The 15,468-nt window shown below is 41.1% G+C and overlaps 1 protein-coding gene across 3 annotated transcripts in view; it reads left to right on the top strand.

The window, feature by feature from the left end:
• Nucleotides 1–4,415: 4,415 nt before the first annotated feature.
• The window catches only part of dpysl2b (dihydropyrimidinase like 2b), a 34,643-nt gene continuing 23,590 nt past the window's right edge, over nucleotides 4,416–15,468 (top strand). Inside the window, exons 1-2 of one of the 3 annotated variants that reach the window (XM_040053157.1) lie at nucleotides 4,416–4,543; nucleotides 4,882–5,307. In XM_040053157.1, the coding sequence (XP_039909091.1) occupies nucleotides 5,041–5,307 (267 nt within the window). In that variant the 5' untranslated portion in view covers nucleotides 4,416–4,543; nucleotides 4,882–5,040. Of the gene's footprint in view, nucleotides 4,544–4,618; nucleotides 5,308–9,079; nucleotides 9,429–15,468 lie in introns of those variants that run through there. The other 2 variants (XM_040053156.1, XM_040053158.1) reach the window with 2 other exon arrangements.

Raw genomic sequence — 15,468 nt, 5'->3', positions numbered from 1 at the left:
TACTAAAGTAAAGTTTTAATGTACTTGTGTTTTATTGAAGTATTTCCTTGTTAAAACTTATCATTTTATTTAAATAGGATTACGACATTAACGTCTCAGAGACATCAATGGGTTGTTGCATGATTCTGCTGATAAGCAAAGAATAAGCAAAGAATAACGTTCAGTGACCGAAAAGCACAATTTTGCTTACTTCAATCTACAATTCATTAAAAAACAACAACAAAAGACCTCCATTACATCAGTGTCTGTGCCTCTTCAGTGTAAGATATCAACCTGGCTGCTAGGCTAACATTTTAATGGTATTTGAATGTACAGTAGATGATAATTTTTAAAAATGAATTCTCTTCACATAACCCTTGTAACTTCTTTCTACTGGAATAATATTTTCCTGTGTAAGTTGCAGAAGTTCTGTTGTAGCAGAAAAACAATGAGTGTTGAACTTTATGGAGACATTTTGAATGATTTCATAGACACAGAGTCAACCAGTCCACCCCAAATCTTCCAGCTTCTCTGATTTCATTTGGACTTTTCTAAACCTACTTCATTACACTGATGCTGGAAACCATGTCATTTGTAGAGAAAACTATGCAAAATCAGGCAGCAGATTCTTCGCCTGTGCTTTTCTTTTTATGATAAATTAGCACCAGCTCAGTGATGACCCATGCTCAGTGATTTGGGTTTCCTGAAAAGTCTAGGTTTCCATTCCTCCCCCATAGTATCAAACTGGCTGCCCTCAAAACTGACAAAGTGCTGTGTAAATTGAACTGAACAGGGCTAATAATCTAATCCAATAAGTATGTTTTGGTTGGAGCAGCCGATTCCAGAATCCACTCATACTGCTGATCTCCCTGCTTGTCCTACATTTGTTACTGGATGCCAGAGCCGTGCCCTTCCTGTCCAGAGACCAGACTCTCCCTGTGCCTCTTCCAACTGTTTATCGGGCACCCCGCCAACTTTCCCTTCTAATTATCTAACCCTGCCCCCCCCCCGCCCCTTGCTCTGCTCTCAGCAGGGGACTTTTTTTTTTTTAGTGTAAAGACAGTTCAGGATAAAGGTAGGGGGTCTACGGGTGTCAGGGCACACTCTTGGCCTTTAGGTGTGGCTGTACCCCAGGCATGTTCACCTTTCAGAAGCCACTGCTGGCATTCAGAAATCAGACTTTGCCATCTTCCTGCAGGAATGACCACCCGCCCACACACACACACACTGCAGCCCTCTGGGAGAGGGAATAGTAGCAGGAAAGCCATTTGCTGCCCACCACGTTGTTATGGAAACTGCGCGGACACGGACTCTTGTGCAGGAGAGCTTTTGTCTGTCATGCTTGAAGTCAGGAATCAACAACGTGTTATTAGAATCAGCTGTTGCAGTCTGGTCTTATTGATCACCATGCAACACTGATTTATTTATACCTCAAACACATCTGTTCTCTGTAAGGCTCATCTGCAAATGTTCTTTATAACCCTTCACTTAACCTCTAGCAACACATATAAAGGTCATATATATAAATCTGTACAGGCTACCTGACTGTTTTTCATGTGACTTCACTTGGTGAGTTAAGTATGATATTTTTAAACCACACAATGTCCCGGTGTTGAGCTAAGCCACACTTTATAAACCACACTTTAGTCATGCGCGTGCGTTATCTATAATTACATTTATGACTCTTTGTAGTGTTAAAGCGTTTGTTGCTGTATTGGTCGGGAGAAAGAAATGTCTTTATGAAAGAAAAGTTATTACTTTTATGTATTGTTTTCCAATGTCCACAAACAGCATTGCAAGGCTATTTATAGGTAAGTAATTACTGTATATACTGACATCTAATATTTAACCATGAGAGTTCTATGTATGGCAAGTACCCTATGTTAACCCCCGCCCTGTGTTTTGGAAGAAAATCCTAAATAACTTTTTTTGGAAGAAATTTAAACTGCTTGTTTATTTGTTTGTTAGAGTCATCACCAAAAACCTCGGAAAACAATTTTCAAGACAGCACAGCGTTAGGGGATTAAACCTCAGAGGATTAACCCCTTAAGTGCTGATTTGGAATTGGACTACCCAATGTGAGGCAAAGGACGTTGGGCACAAGAATCCTGCATTCATTTTAGTCATTGTAGTGGTAGGTGGCCTCTTTAGTGAACTACTTTTTTTCTTTTTGATGACAAATACTGCGGGGACCCAAAATAATGGGCTTTCAGGAGAACCAGGTTACATACTAATACATACTGACGATGATTTAAACCAAAGGTTTTACATTTGATTTCACCCCTTAGACCTGTTGGTACTGACTGCTGCTACTTTTTCAGTACAGTTCTTGTGTAATTAGGTATACCTCAGCCTTTTCAAGGTTCCCATTCTTTAAAATGACTTCTTGACATCCAGCCTTCCATTGACACCACTTCTTAAGAGGCGCTGGCAAATAGCAGCTGGATCAAAATGAAGGGCCTGATTCATGTCTCAGGTTTTGTGTCAGGGACATCACTTTAAGATATTTATTTAGAGCTGCCACTTCTTCCACTTGTCCAGTTTTTTCCAGTTTTTAAGGATACATTTCACATCATAGTGAGATATGCCGAGCTAATAGCTCTTTGGGAATCACCTTGTTGGTGCAGAAATTTTTGTGCCAGTGTTTTCTTTGGCATTTTTCCTACATTCAGATGAAGAAATAGGAACAAAGTAGGTTTTTTGGGACAACTTATTAGTAACAAAGTATTTAAAGATGCAATTTAAACTTGGTTCTTTGCTGAGTTGTCTGTGATGTGTAGACACTGGTTCATCTATTAAGAACGATTCAATATTTTTCAGTGCTTCAGTGATTCAGAGGTCTGAAAATGGTCAAGTACAAGGACTGGACTGAAAAGGAGTGGAAAAATAGACAATGTCTAAAGAAGTACTTTGGAAGAACTTCAGAAATCATGGCTCTTATCTATCTATCTATCTATCTATTTATCTATCTATCTATCTATCTATCTATCTATCTGTCTGTCTGTCTATCCGTCCGTCCGCCCGTCTATCTATCTATCAGTATTAAGCTTTTAGTACAGTGTAGCTGCAGAGTGATCATAAAAAAAATGCAGTAAGCAAACCAGGCTGTCAGTCTCATGCATCAAATGAATGTGGTAAAAGACAATCTGAAAACATGCTGAGTATGGAAAGTTTAACACAAAGTTTTGCACTGCAGGATTTTGCAGGGGTAATAATCGATATAATAATATTGGGGTTATTGTAGGTGCAGCATTTTCTTACAAATGTGACCGTGTCTCTGCCATTGGGTTTGATACCAAAACATGCCAACTGGAAGAAAATCATGTTATGATCAGAGATTTCCAGTCAGAGTGGTGCGAAGAGTAAAACTTAAATCCAAGTGGAAAAGACAGCAGGAACTGTTATTTTGATTTCCTCTAGTTTAAGTTCCTTCAACACAGGACACTGATGATACCTTAAGACACCTTTTGCAAAACTATGCACAATACTCATGTGTTTCAACTATGGTTCTCTATAACTCTGCATCGTATTTATCTGTTTAGCTGTTGGGATATTTGAGCTTCCAACAGAGAATTAGCTTACTATGTGCAGTTTGAATAAAACATTACAGGCCAGTTTGATAGAAGAATAATATCATCCCTTTCTAACAGATTTGCCTTAGTGAAGGATGTGTAACTCATATCTAATGGCATAATTTAGGTTTGATAAAGTATTTTCTAAAGTATTTTCTTTTTTTCATCACATTATGAAATTTCAACCAACAGCTGAATCACAAGGCTGAAGTTGTGGCAGAGCTGAGAAAGCCATCATTACCTTTGCGTTAAAGGTGAGAAATTGGTAGTTTCGAAACAAAACGTGGAATTCTATCTTTTCCTAATTGAAATTGTATTCCTCTATATGGTTCTGGTTAGTTTTGAAGGGGTGGGTCTTACATGGAAAATATGATGTCACACACTCTACGTACATGACGTTGCTTGGGGCTGTCATATGTCCTGTAGGAAGTGGTAAAAGTAAAAGAAACTGATAAAAGACAAACTAAATAAATAATAACAGCTCAAATCATTTAAGTAACTTGTAATACAAGGGAGAGAGCGTCTACATGTCCCCACTTTCTTTCCCCGTAAGTGGCTGAACTTTATGATTTGACTACAAATCAAATGGAAGCTGGAGTTGAAACTTGAGCAAGTTCTGGACATACCTGAGGGGTGTGTGTGTGTGTGTGTGTGTGTTGGAGCCCGGGGTGTGGTGCTGAAGGGACAGCGATCCTCATTGTTGGACTGGGTGTGACTTTGGGGAACTCTCCATGGTGCTGGGCCACTCTTGACCTCAAACATCCGACAGAGACGCCCTGCAGAGACATTTAAAGACTGCACGCCACGCTTTAATTATTACATTACACAGCTCTCTGGCGGGCAGGACAGCTGCGAGGACACTGTCTCCGGGTTAAATAGAGCTACAGCGAACAAGTCTTCAGTTTGGACAAGTGAGAGCGCAATATTTCCGGACATTCAGCTGTGATGCGCTCCCGATAGTGCCAGTCTGGACGGTTTCATTCGGGCTACAGGTAATCCCTCATTGGGAAACATCCTCCTCCTCCACCCCTATAGGATCTCTTTGTGACAAAGCCAGACTTTAGGTCTCTCCCTCATATGCTGATTTATAACTCAAACAGCTGTGGGCAAGGAGCTAATTTAGACTCATGAGTAAGCAAATCAGAATTGTTGCTCATCTGTGGCGGAATCACTGACAAGCAATATAGCAGAAGGCTGTCTCACATCTTTCCCTAATATCAGATATTACGTGGATTCATTTTGCACTTCTCTCTCCACAGTGAGAGAGTGTGTGTATCTTTTTTTCTCGAGCAGCATTAGCTTTACTGATTTTTTCCTGCTTTGGTCACAGTGCGACCACCTGCGATTGAAAACCGGCAAAGGCGGTGGCTGTCCAAGCGCACAGCGCTGAGGGAAGGGGAAAAAACCGGACAACACAACAAGCTGAGACTCCGAGCATCTGTGCAGCTACACCCCGCTAAACCCAATCACAACCAACCGCCTGGAAGGGATGTCGACCGCCGGGGAAGTGCCAGCTTTCTTTCAGAGGATGGGCTCCGAGAGCCCGGCCAGGCCCAGGCAGAAATTCTGTGGCGTGTTCTGTCCAGTGGAAGGTTCCTCGGACAGCAAGACGCTGGACTTTGATGCACTCTCGGCGTGCAGGGGCAGGAGTGACGGGCGAGTCATTGACCGACAGACCGACATCTCTCAGCCGAGGAAGGTAGAGATAAGGGAGAGCACAGGGAAAGAGGCTCTGCAGAATCTCGATGATAAACGGGTAATTTTCTCCGATTTTGCATGCCGATTGTGTATATTTTACACCTCTCTTTCCCAGTCTTCCTCCTTTTGTCTTTCTTTCTCTACATTTATCATTCCAGCTCTCATTTATTTCATCCAACATTCAGCTTTTTGCACACACCCGCGCCATTTTTCATCTACAATCGCATCAGTCACAGAGCCTTTGCCACTCAGCAGAGTTTGTTTAAGCATACACATCCAGTTTATGCCAGACAACTTGCCATGACTACATTTCCCAGAAAGCACTATGATGTAACAGAGTCGCTGGCCCTCAGTTAGAGGGCCCACCATGCAGAAATGCCAGAGGGAGTGGCTCTGTTAGTCAGAGTCCTTAACAGCACAGTGCAGCTGGCTGTTGGTGAAGGAAACACTGTTAACAGGTCTGCACGAGAAAGAAAAAATAAACATGTGTGTCATCTACCATGGCATGATTTAAATAGGAGGCACACCTTTGTGAACACATCAGCCTGGTTGCTTTTGCAAGGTGATGCAGGGTTGGACCATTGCAGCATTACTGCCCTTGAGATCTCTCGTTCTTTTAACAGCAGAACTGAGTTGATGGACAGGCTCAACCTGACCTGCATGACTTGCAGGAAAATCTATCACGTCTTTTACTGCTGCTTCAAGCAGTTATTCAGGTTTTAGTGATTGGTGGTCAACCCACATCTGTACTTCCTTTACTTAATACTCAAGCACTCAGGATGCTGTTAAAAGCTTTGGGCGTTGGTGTTGAGCCCTTTTATCATGTTACATATTGATCAGAAGCATTCGCCACACAACCCACTCCCTACTCTCTTCCATCTCTTCAAGTCATATATGATTAGTTAGTTGCTCTTCACTTTTCTGATGTGAGAGCTTACTTCACAAACACAGACTTCACAGACTTAATTGATGTGATCTTCAATATCAGTGATGTCATTATTACAGGAGATGCATTTCAGCGTTGCGTTCTTCAAAAGCAAGCTGACATTTTAGGACTGTGGTGGATAAAATGCGACACAACAGCGCTGCAGTGCATGTTTACTCAGCTATTGTGTGTAAATGTGGGTTTGCTGCACTCGCAATTTCTAGTTTTACTTCTGCTCCACTCAATTTCAGAGGCACACAATGCACTTTGTAACCCACACCATTTATTGTACACTTATTGTAAAGTAAGCTTTACAGACTTAATTAATAACACGTTAAGATAAAACTCTATTGAATTCATGTAAATGTACACTGTTTACTTTGATTTTTTAGTACTGATTTCCAGTTCCATATTTGAATCCATGGACTCTACTAGAGTAGCTTTGCACAAGTCACAATTTAGAATAATCCTTCTCTATCTCATATTAAACCTTTGTGCAGATCCTCTGTCTGAAACAAGGCATGTAACTCCCTTTAGCCTCCTTTTAAACCAGCATTCTTCTGATTGGTGATCAGTGGTAAACAGAAGGTTTGAAGAGCAGGTAGGTGGAGCTGTTTGCCTAAGATCACCATATTTTGGATAACAACTCTCTATGATGTCATACAGAGCCAGGAGCATAAAAAACTGTCTGAAACATGTTGTTAGAGCAGTCTGAAGCCTGAGCTTTTGTCTCATGGGGATTACATGTACTTACATAACATGTAAACTCATTATGTTAAACTTTGGCCCTCTTTAATATGGCTATTCAAATTAAGAAAATAAGAAACAGAATAAAGACATGCAGTTTGTGGGGATAGGTTAATTGGATAATCCAAATTGCCACTAGGGTGTGAATGTGCGAGTGAATGTGAGTATGAATGGTTGTCTGTCCTTGTGTGTTAGCCCTGCGACAGAGAGGCGACCTGTCCAGGGTGTACCCCGCCTCTCGCCCTGTGACAGCTGGGATTGGCTCCAGCGCCCCCCGCGACCCTGAAAAGGATAAGCAGTAGCGAATGGATGGATGGAAGAAACAGAATAAGTAAAAACTAAATTTGTGACTGAATTGACAACTTTTACTGTGGTTTTACAGACATTTATATAACAAATGAACTTTAGATAGCAATTTCTTGCCTTAAGAACTCTGTTTGCAGTTGTTTTTTAATGCACCTTGGGCAATCTGATTACATGCGGATGGCTAAGAGGCATCACTGTTTACAACTGTTTATCACGCGTCTCCAAGGCTTCTGTACATATTTCACAACCGGCTTCGTCACTTCCACTGGAAGGTTAAAGGACACTGTCCCTTTTCTCTCCCTTGCACATTAAGAAAACAAAGTAATGGTTATACCAGCTGTTGAGACTGGCAGGAAAATGTCATCCGTGTCCATGGCATTAAAAAAAAGAAACACCACATGCTGCACTAATGACATATTTTCCTGTTACGTTCTTGTCAGGGACACATCAAGACAAAAGCATTACAGACTACTTTGGTAAGTCCTGTGGCTGATCAGCTGCACATCATGATGTGAATCTACTGTTCCATAAAGAATCCTTATGCCTAGCGGAAGACCGTGGAGGCCATGCTTTAAGCATATACACCAAATTTGGACCCTAACATTTGGATGTCACAGCAGAAGTCGAGGCTTATCAGTCAAGGCAACATTTTTTAATCTTCTATTGTTTAATTTTAGTAAGCCAAACTGTAGCTTTACCTTCCCGTTCTTAGCTGACAGAAGCAGCGTGGTCTTCTGCTTTAAAGTTTGATGCGTTCTTCTCAGATCTCTGATTTTTTGTCTGTTTTTGGACTATTCTCTGTAAACCCTGGAGATGGGTTTGTGGGAGTGAGCAGTTTTCTTAATGCCGATACCATCCTGTCTGGCACCAACAATCAAAGTCACAAAGTCACTTAAATCACCTTTCTTTCTCATCCTGATGCTCGGTTTGAACTTCAGCAGGTCATCTTGACCATGTCAACATGCCTCAGTGGGTTGACTTGCTGCCATGTAATCAGCTGATTATATATTTGAGTGAACAAGCAACCGAACAGGTTTACCTAATAAAGTGTCTAATGAGTGTATATTTGCTGCTGTCTACTTATAATCTTATTTCCCAGAATGCATTTTAAAATCAGGTGTAAACACAGACATAAAAACTACAAACGGTTTTCAAACTTTGGTCTTAAAGGAACTGTGTCAGTTCAAATACATATTTTTTTTTCTATTTATAAATAAGCACAAAACAAAATTTAGCGGAGAGCCTCTGAGTACAAAATATATCTGGTTAAGCTCAATTGACTACTTTTGGTAATCTTACACTGCTTTAGCCTGTTATAGATAAATAATAAAGTTAGCTGTGTACTGAGGAAGAACATTTTAAAAATGAAAGCACAGTTTATCACATTTCTTTTACTATGAAGTGAAGTCTTCTCGATCGGTCTTTGATTAAAAATAAAAATGCAAACACTAAGTAAATCTCGAACAATGTCGGACTATTTTGTCTGTCAGCATTTGCCAAACACACAAAAGGCCAAATTTCCATTCCCGTGATTCCAGGTTTACCCATTTCTCAAATAGTGCTGTAATCCCAACTTGTATTGAGAACCATTCAAGTTGATCAGAGCTGGAAACAGGTGAAATCACGTCACCCTGCCTGAGCCTGAGCTCTTGCTCGCTCTAATAACACCCCCACCTTCAGACACACAGCAGATAATGTGAGGTAAGATGGCTGCTGGCTGTTTCTTCATTTGTTCCTTCGGTGGATGTTTGCAGGCTGCACTCCCTGCTTGCCTGCCTTCCCTAATCCGGCGAAAGCAATTGATGGCATTAGTGTGTTTCTCTGCTGTCAATGGAGCAGGGCGAGGCTCTGCGCATGCTCCGTGGGATTCTTTTATTGGGAAGAGGCTCTCGAGCGGTCCCTCCCTCCCCTCTTGTCTGACTCCGTCTGGGAAGGAACGGTTTGGTGCATCGGCGGAGACCGGGAGGCTGCCAGGATCCGGAGTTGAGCGATAGTTTGATTCTTCACGTCTGTGGCCTCCTGCAGATCACCCGTGTCTGTGTAGTCTTCCCCCCTATTTATCTTCATCACCATCATCCTCACTACAGCCCGGCAGCCAGCGGTAATCCGTCCCGTTTGCATTTCTAGCGGTCTGCGGCGCACACGAAACACCGGTGAAGATGTCTGGCTACCAAGGCAAAAAGAACATTCCCCGCATCACAGTGAGTGCTCGGGTGTTTTCACGTTTGGAGTGGCAGTGAGTGGGTCCAGCCTGGCTGGTGTGGGCCTGCGGGGTGTGTTTGCAGGATGTCACCGGGGCGGCATGGTCCCTGCGCCGCTGCGCTCCTCGACGATCCAGGGCAGTGGCGCAAGAGTTGATCTCCTAAAAGAAATTCCAAAATAAAATAAAAGCGTTTTGTAGATGGTTTTCTGTTTCGCTGTGAGATCGAAAGCACACGAGGGTCGAGAAATCAGTGAGGCCAGCGATAGTGTGGTGAGGCTGAAATTTTCGTGTTTTTTTTTTTTTTTTTTTGCAGCATCTTTGCGACAAGTGCTTATGTCCGGATAAACCCGAGCTCTCGCTTTACATTAGAATATCCATTGTTTGTGCACATTCACGCCACCCCTGCATTTCTTCTTCCGTGCCATGCATGACAGTTGAGATTTCACGCCGGTGGTCTTTGTTAGACTGTGTCTGGTGGCCGGGTATCACTGCACACCAACTGGTGGAGCAAATGCTTCCCTGCATCCGCTCCACGGCTCAGTACCCGGCTGTTTCTTTTAACCTTAGCTTCTTTTCCTTTTTTAAAGCCATCCTTGATATATATATCTATATATATATAGATATATATATTTAGAGAGAGATATATATAGCCGCTTAGAAGGCACAAAAGGCTTTAAGACACATTCAGTGTGTCATTGTGGAGCAGATTATTTCCCCGAATTCATAGCGAAGCTGCAGGGATGTGGTGCTTCAATGGAAAGTGGAGAATAGGGAGGGGAAGGGAGGGGAGCCAGGGAAGGGAGGGGACAGTGGGTCCTATTTCCTTCCATGCCTGTCTTTCAGCTGTGTAATGAAGGGAAGATGCATATAGGCAGAGCTGATCAGGGAGGAGGTCACTGCCTTTTCATCCTGATGTCAATGAGCTGAAACAATGGTGAAGAGTGACCCAGAAGAGCCTGTTTGAAAGCCATACAGATGGATCTGCACCTTCTAATTGTGGACTTACTAAACAAATCATTCAAGCAGCAGGATATGAAGCATCATTATCCTGTTATCTAGCAGGCCCACGCTCCCCAAAGGTTTCACCAAGCTAGGAAAACCTCTTCAGTCTGAGGAGATCATAGCACAAGCATGATTATGGTCACGGGTTGTCTCTGAGATATGTGCTGATTAGTAGATTATAAGAATTGTTTTATTCAATAAAGTTTTCTTTTGATCAGCTAATCGATTGATTGGAGCTTTCTCTGCCAGAGTTATTTCAGAGCCACCGCCTGACCCACATTATGCAGAGCTGTTAGCCTTTTGTGTCATGGTAGCCAAAGCAAACTGTAATTGGAGTGTCTAAGTGGTTGACTGTTCATGTAGCTCTCATCAACTTCAGATTTAACTGAAATAATAGTTCTTTAAAAGAGACACACGTGTCTATGTATGTACACTGAAGCAGATCCACATCATGGAAAGATTGATGCTTAATATATATTTCTAGCAATAATATGAAAAATTTTCCTCTGTGTTAATATCATGCATCACTTGGTGATAACTGGCAACCTCTCACGTGAATAATTTTCCTCAGTTCTCTCTCTTAACTGCTTGAGACACAGCAGATGGATGGTGGAAAGATCAGAGGATTAGTGGGTGTTGTAGTCAGACCTAACTGGATAGACTGTCTATTCTTAAACAGAGCATGAAAGACATAAGAAATGAGTCAGAGTCAGAGGGGATCTCTTGAAGATCTAGCAGAGGGATCAGAGGAGAATGTGAGGAAGATGTTACTGGAACTGTAAACTGTAGATGCTGGAAAGTAGCATTCTGGTTGGTTCCTGTGGACTTGAAAAGGCATTATTGTGAGGCATGGATGACCTTATTAAACCAAAAAGACACTCAAGAGGAAATGAAGGTTACACTGAATTAAAACTAAACAGCAAATGCTGAAGTAGATGCATATGAGCCCCTTGCCTTCCACATCTTTCTTCATAGACCACTCAAATCAGTATGAATTACATATTTTACTGAATTTGAATATTTTCATTGAACTGGGTGGAGCACTGGGCTCCATAGAACAGTTTAGCCAGATGGACATGGGTCAGCTGCACAGACAGGGACAGACTTAGGGCGGCTCTCATCAAATATGAATGAACCTCTGCAAGTTCACCACCTGGACTTGGTGCTTCTGTGTGACTTCAGAACCAGATTCATACAACAAGATCATTGAAACTGAACAACTAGCCAAGCAGGGCTGACGCTGTTTATTTTTTAAAATGTAATTAGCCATTAAATATGAATTTTGGAGTCTACAACATATCACCCACTCCTTCAATTTCTGATGGGTTTAAGCAGAGATGCTCAGACCACCTCTCCCAAGCACCGGCTCTAGCTTTACTAAAGCATTGCCAAGCCACCTGAGAGAGATAATATCTCCAGTGTGTCCTGGGTCTGCCCTGATCTGGGATCTCTTATCAGTTGGACATGTCCACAAAACCTCACCTAGGAGGCACCCAGGAGTCTTTAAGATGCTTGAACCACCTCAAATTTAAAGACGTTCTATCACTTTCTACAACTGGTATTGTCACAGTTGACAGTTTTGGTGGCGAAACAGTTAAATATTTAGTCCGTCAACAAGTTGTGTCATTTATTAGGAATGTGATCAATTTATAAAGTTCAAATGTGCTGATTCTGCAGTCTGTTCTCTGTTTTGTGTCACTGTGGACAGACTATATTTGGCCTTTAAACTGGTGCTTGAGCAGAACCTTTAATAGATGCTTATCACTCTTCATGCTGGCATTCGAAAGATTAAACCCAGAGTCGATCCATCAGAAAACAAATGAACAGATTCAAAAAGAATCCCTGAAAAGAAAACCGGGGTAATGTTTGCACTTGAGATGCTGCAAGTGGAAAAATATTTTCTCATTTTTGCTTGATGAAAACATAACTGATTAGTAAGCAGAAAAAATGGTTCAATCAGTTACATTTCCTTTGATGCATTTATTGATTGATTGGCTCTTTCAGCTCTAGAATGAGGGTGAGTTATTTCAGTGAAGGCTATAAATACAGATAAAAGTAAATCAAGAACAAGAAGGCTGTTTAAATGCAGCTCCAGTGAATGAGGTAAAAATAGAGCGAGGCTATTAAAAGACTGTCCTGGATTAAAGTCTCAGTGGCTACAATCCTCAGCAAATGAAGGATCATTAAGTAGCGTGCTACTATAACATACCTTTAGTAGAGCAGTGTCTCTGGTGACAGTGCAGTGCATGTGTAGTTACTTCAAACGCGGCTGGAGTGAGTTCACGCAGCTATCTCACCCTGCAACGCAGAGTGCCTTCTCTTCACACATCACACTACGCTTCTAATCAGCCACCCACTGACTCAGCCTTGTTTTTGTTTTTTTTTCCTTTTCTTTTTTTCCCCCTGCCTCTCACGATCATCCCGAATTCCCCCATTCATAAAGCCAGAAGTCAGGGAGACTGTACAGCATGTATCAACTCTGCTGTTATTCAGCTTCTGAGCAGAGGGGAATGCTGTTGAGCAACAGTATCGCAGCTCCTCCGGCTGCGCTATGTCACAGGAAAAAGGTCAATGAATGTATTCTTTTTCAACTTTGAGATTAATTAAACAATTTTGTAGTCAAAGAGAAAGTTTAAATTTAGTTTTGCATTTCAATTGGGAATTTAGGCTAGTTTAGTTTCTATTTCAGTGGTAGGGGTTTAAGTTATGAGTTAATGAAAAAAAGTTTTTTAGTCAAATTTTCAGAGAAATAAAGAATATCATATTTTCATTTCCTGAGAAAGTGGGAGGATAACAGAGCAATTTAAGGGACTTTTCAAACTAAATGAGCAAGTTTTAATAGCAAAGGAGAGTGTTTTTATGGATTAAGAGGCTAAAACAATTAAAAACACGGTGATCAGTCATCATGAAAATAAAGTAAAAGTGGAATTTCTAGCATCAAAGGAAGAATCACATTCATCCAATGCATCAAGTGTGTTTTATAAATAAAACAGAAATGACTACTTAGAAAAATTTTGTATCTGTTTTTTCATGTCATTAATGTGCAGATGACTATTTCTGGGAATTACTTTATTTCCTGTTTTGCACTTTATTTTGAAGGAGCAGAGTGTTTTCCCAGTGGTTGCCTGAACATGTATGGAGATGATTTTAGGAGCAGGCTGTTTTTTGACTAATCCAGGACAAATATAAATCATAATGCTGCATGTCTGACCTGGCAGCCTTCTCCACCTGACTTAACTGTTTCCAGGATATCTTCCATTTGGACAACAACATACAATGTTGCCGGGTTACGTCTAACACTGGCAGACGTTTTCACTGCACCCAAGCTGATTTTGCCTTGATTTTATGAAAGTCAGCAGTTTGAGTACCCAGGCTTCTCTTCTCTTCCTGTGGAGGGTCTTAGTTTTCCTCCGTATGGTGCTGTGGTTTATTAATGTCAGGATTTTAATAATCGCAGCATTTGATTGATGTTGGTGATTTAACAAAACCATTACCTCTGCTTTCCATTATACCCAGTCTGTTTCTTTTTCTTAAGCACAATGTTTTACATTATTAATAATACCTGTAAAAATTATAAGGATCTCTCATAACCTCATGAGAAGTATTATGTAAATCTACACTTCTCCTTAGCTTCGTAGAGCTTTTAATTCATTGTTTTTACGCCCCAAAGCACTGCAGAGTCCTCTACCCCTCTAACTAAATGAGAAAAAGGCCCATCTAGTGATCATCTGGTGAGTAAAGCATACATTTAGCAGCTAAACATAACGACAGAAACAACATTTCTGAAAAAATTTATTTTTAGACACAGGCTTTCCTGCTGTGCTGATAGTGTGACAGAGAACAAGACAGATTTTTACTAACCTGTCTGTTTTATACTTTGTTATTTTGCTGATGGCTAACCATGATATGCAGAGTTTACCAGCCTTGCTGGGACTTGTTTCTTGATCTCTTTCCATGTAAAATTCAGTTTTATTTAATCCAATGTGAATCCAGCTGATATACTTTAATGATATTTAGAAACAGAGTGTATGAGATATTCTAAAGTGATCCCTACTGGATGGAAAAACTGATCCACAATATACATCTCGGGGTTAAAGTGCTAACAACATGCCTGCAGATGGATAAAAATATGAGATATTTCTATGTTAGAGCTATTTAAAATCTAATGCCAGCAATGTGTTAACAGCATGGATATTAAAAAATAATGGACATAGTCATCAATTGTTGGTTTTCGACACTGTTAAGCTTCAACATCAGTGTTTTGTCCATCACCATGTTGGGTTTTTTTGGAACTGGAAGTTACCTTATGGATCAAAGATTGGAGTCATCAAAAGTGTAAAAGATGAAAGTAGCTGCTGCGATGTCATCTATTGCAACCTTACTGGTTAATGATTTATGATTGTCAACAAGCGTGCCGCTTTATACCATATCAATGTTGATGCATGATATGACCAATATTTACATAACAGATTTAATATGACCCAAAATACCTTTTTTTCTCTCGTATACTTCTATAGAACTGCAAGTCTTTTCTAAAGGCTTTCAGATAGAATCCATCCAGCTTCTACTACTTATCTAAGTCCAGGTTGTGGGGGCAGCAGTCTAATTAGAGAAACCCAGACCTCCCTCTCCCCCAGCAACCTCCTCCCCTTCAGCTGGCTCATATTAGTGTGGAGGAGTGGCTGCACTACTCTTTGTCTCTTGTGAATGACCAAACTCCTCACTGTATCTCTAAGGGAGGTTATTTGTATGTGCGATCTCATTCTTTTGCTCAGTCACTACCCAGAGCTCGTAGCAAAGTACATTGAGGGTACATTGGCTAATTAGCCCTAACTAGACTTTCACTCAAGAAGATAAGTACAACCCCCCCCCCAAGAACTTCTGGTATCGTCAGTACATAATAGTGAGGGTTAATATTATTCAGGTATTACATTACAAAGGCACCAAATGCAAACACACACCCAGATAGATGATTTACAAAGAAATTCCTGCCACTCAGAGTTGTTATGAAGGAGGAAGGAATCCATAGAGGACAA

This window comes from Simochromis diagramma, unplaced genomic scaffold (assembly GCF_900408965.1).
Source record: "Simochromis diagramma unplaced genomic scaffold, fSimDia1.1 OVJJ01000596.1, whole genome shotgun sequence".
Lineage (NCBI taxonomy): Eukaryota > Metazoa > Chordata > Actinopteri > Cichliformes > Cichlidae > Simochromis > Simochromis diagramma.
The sequence above is the reverse complement of the archived record's forward strand: the minus strand, read 5'-3'. Positions and strand labels throughout refer to the sequence as shown.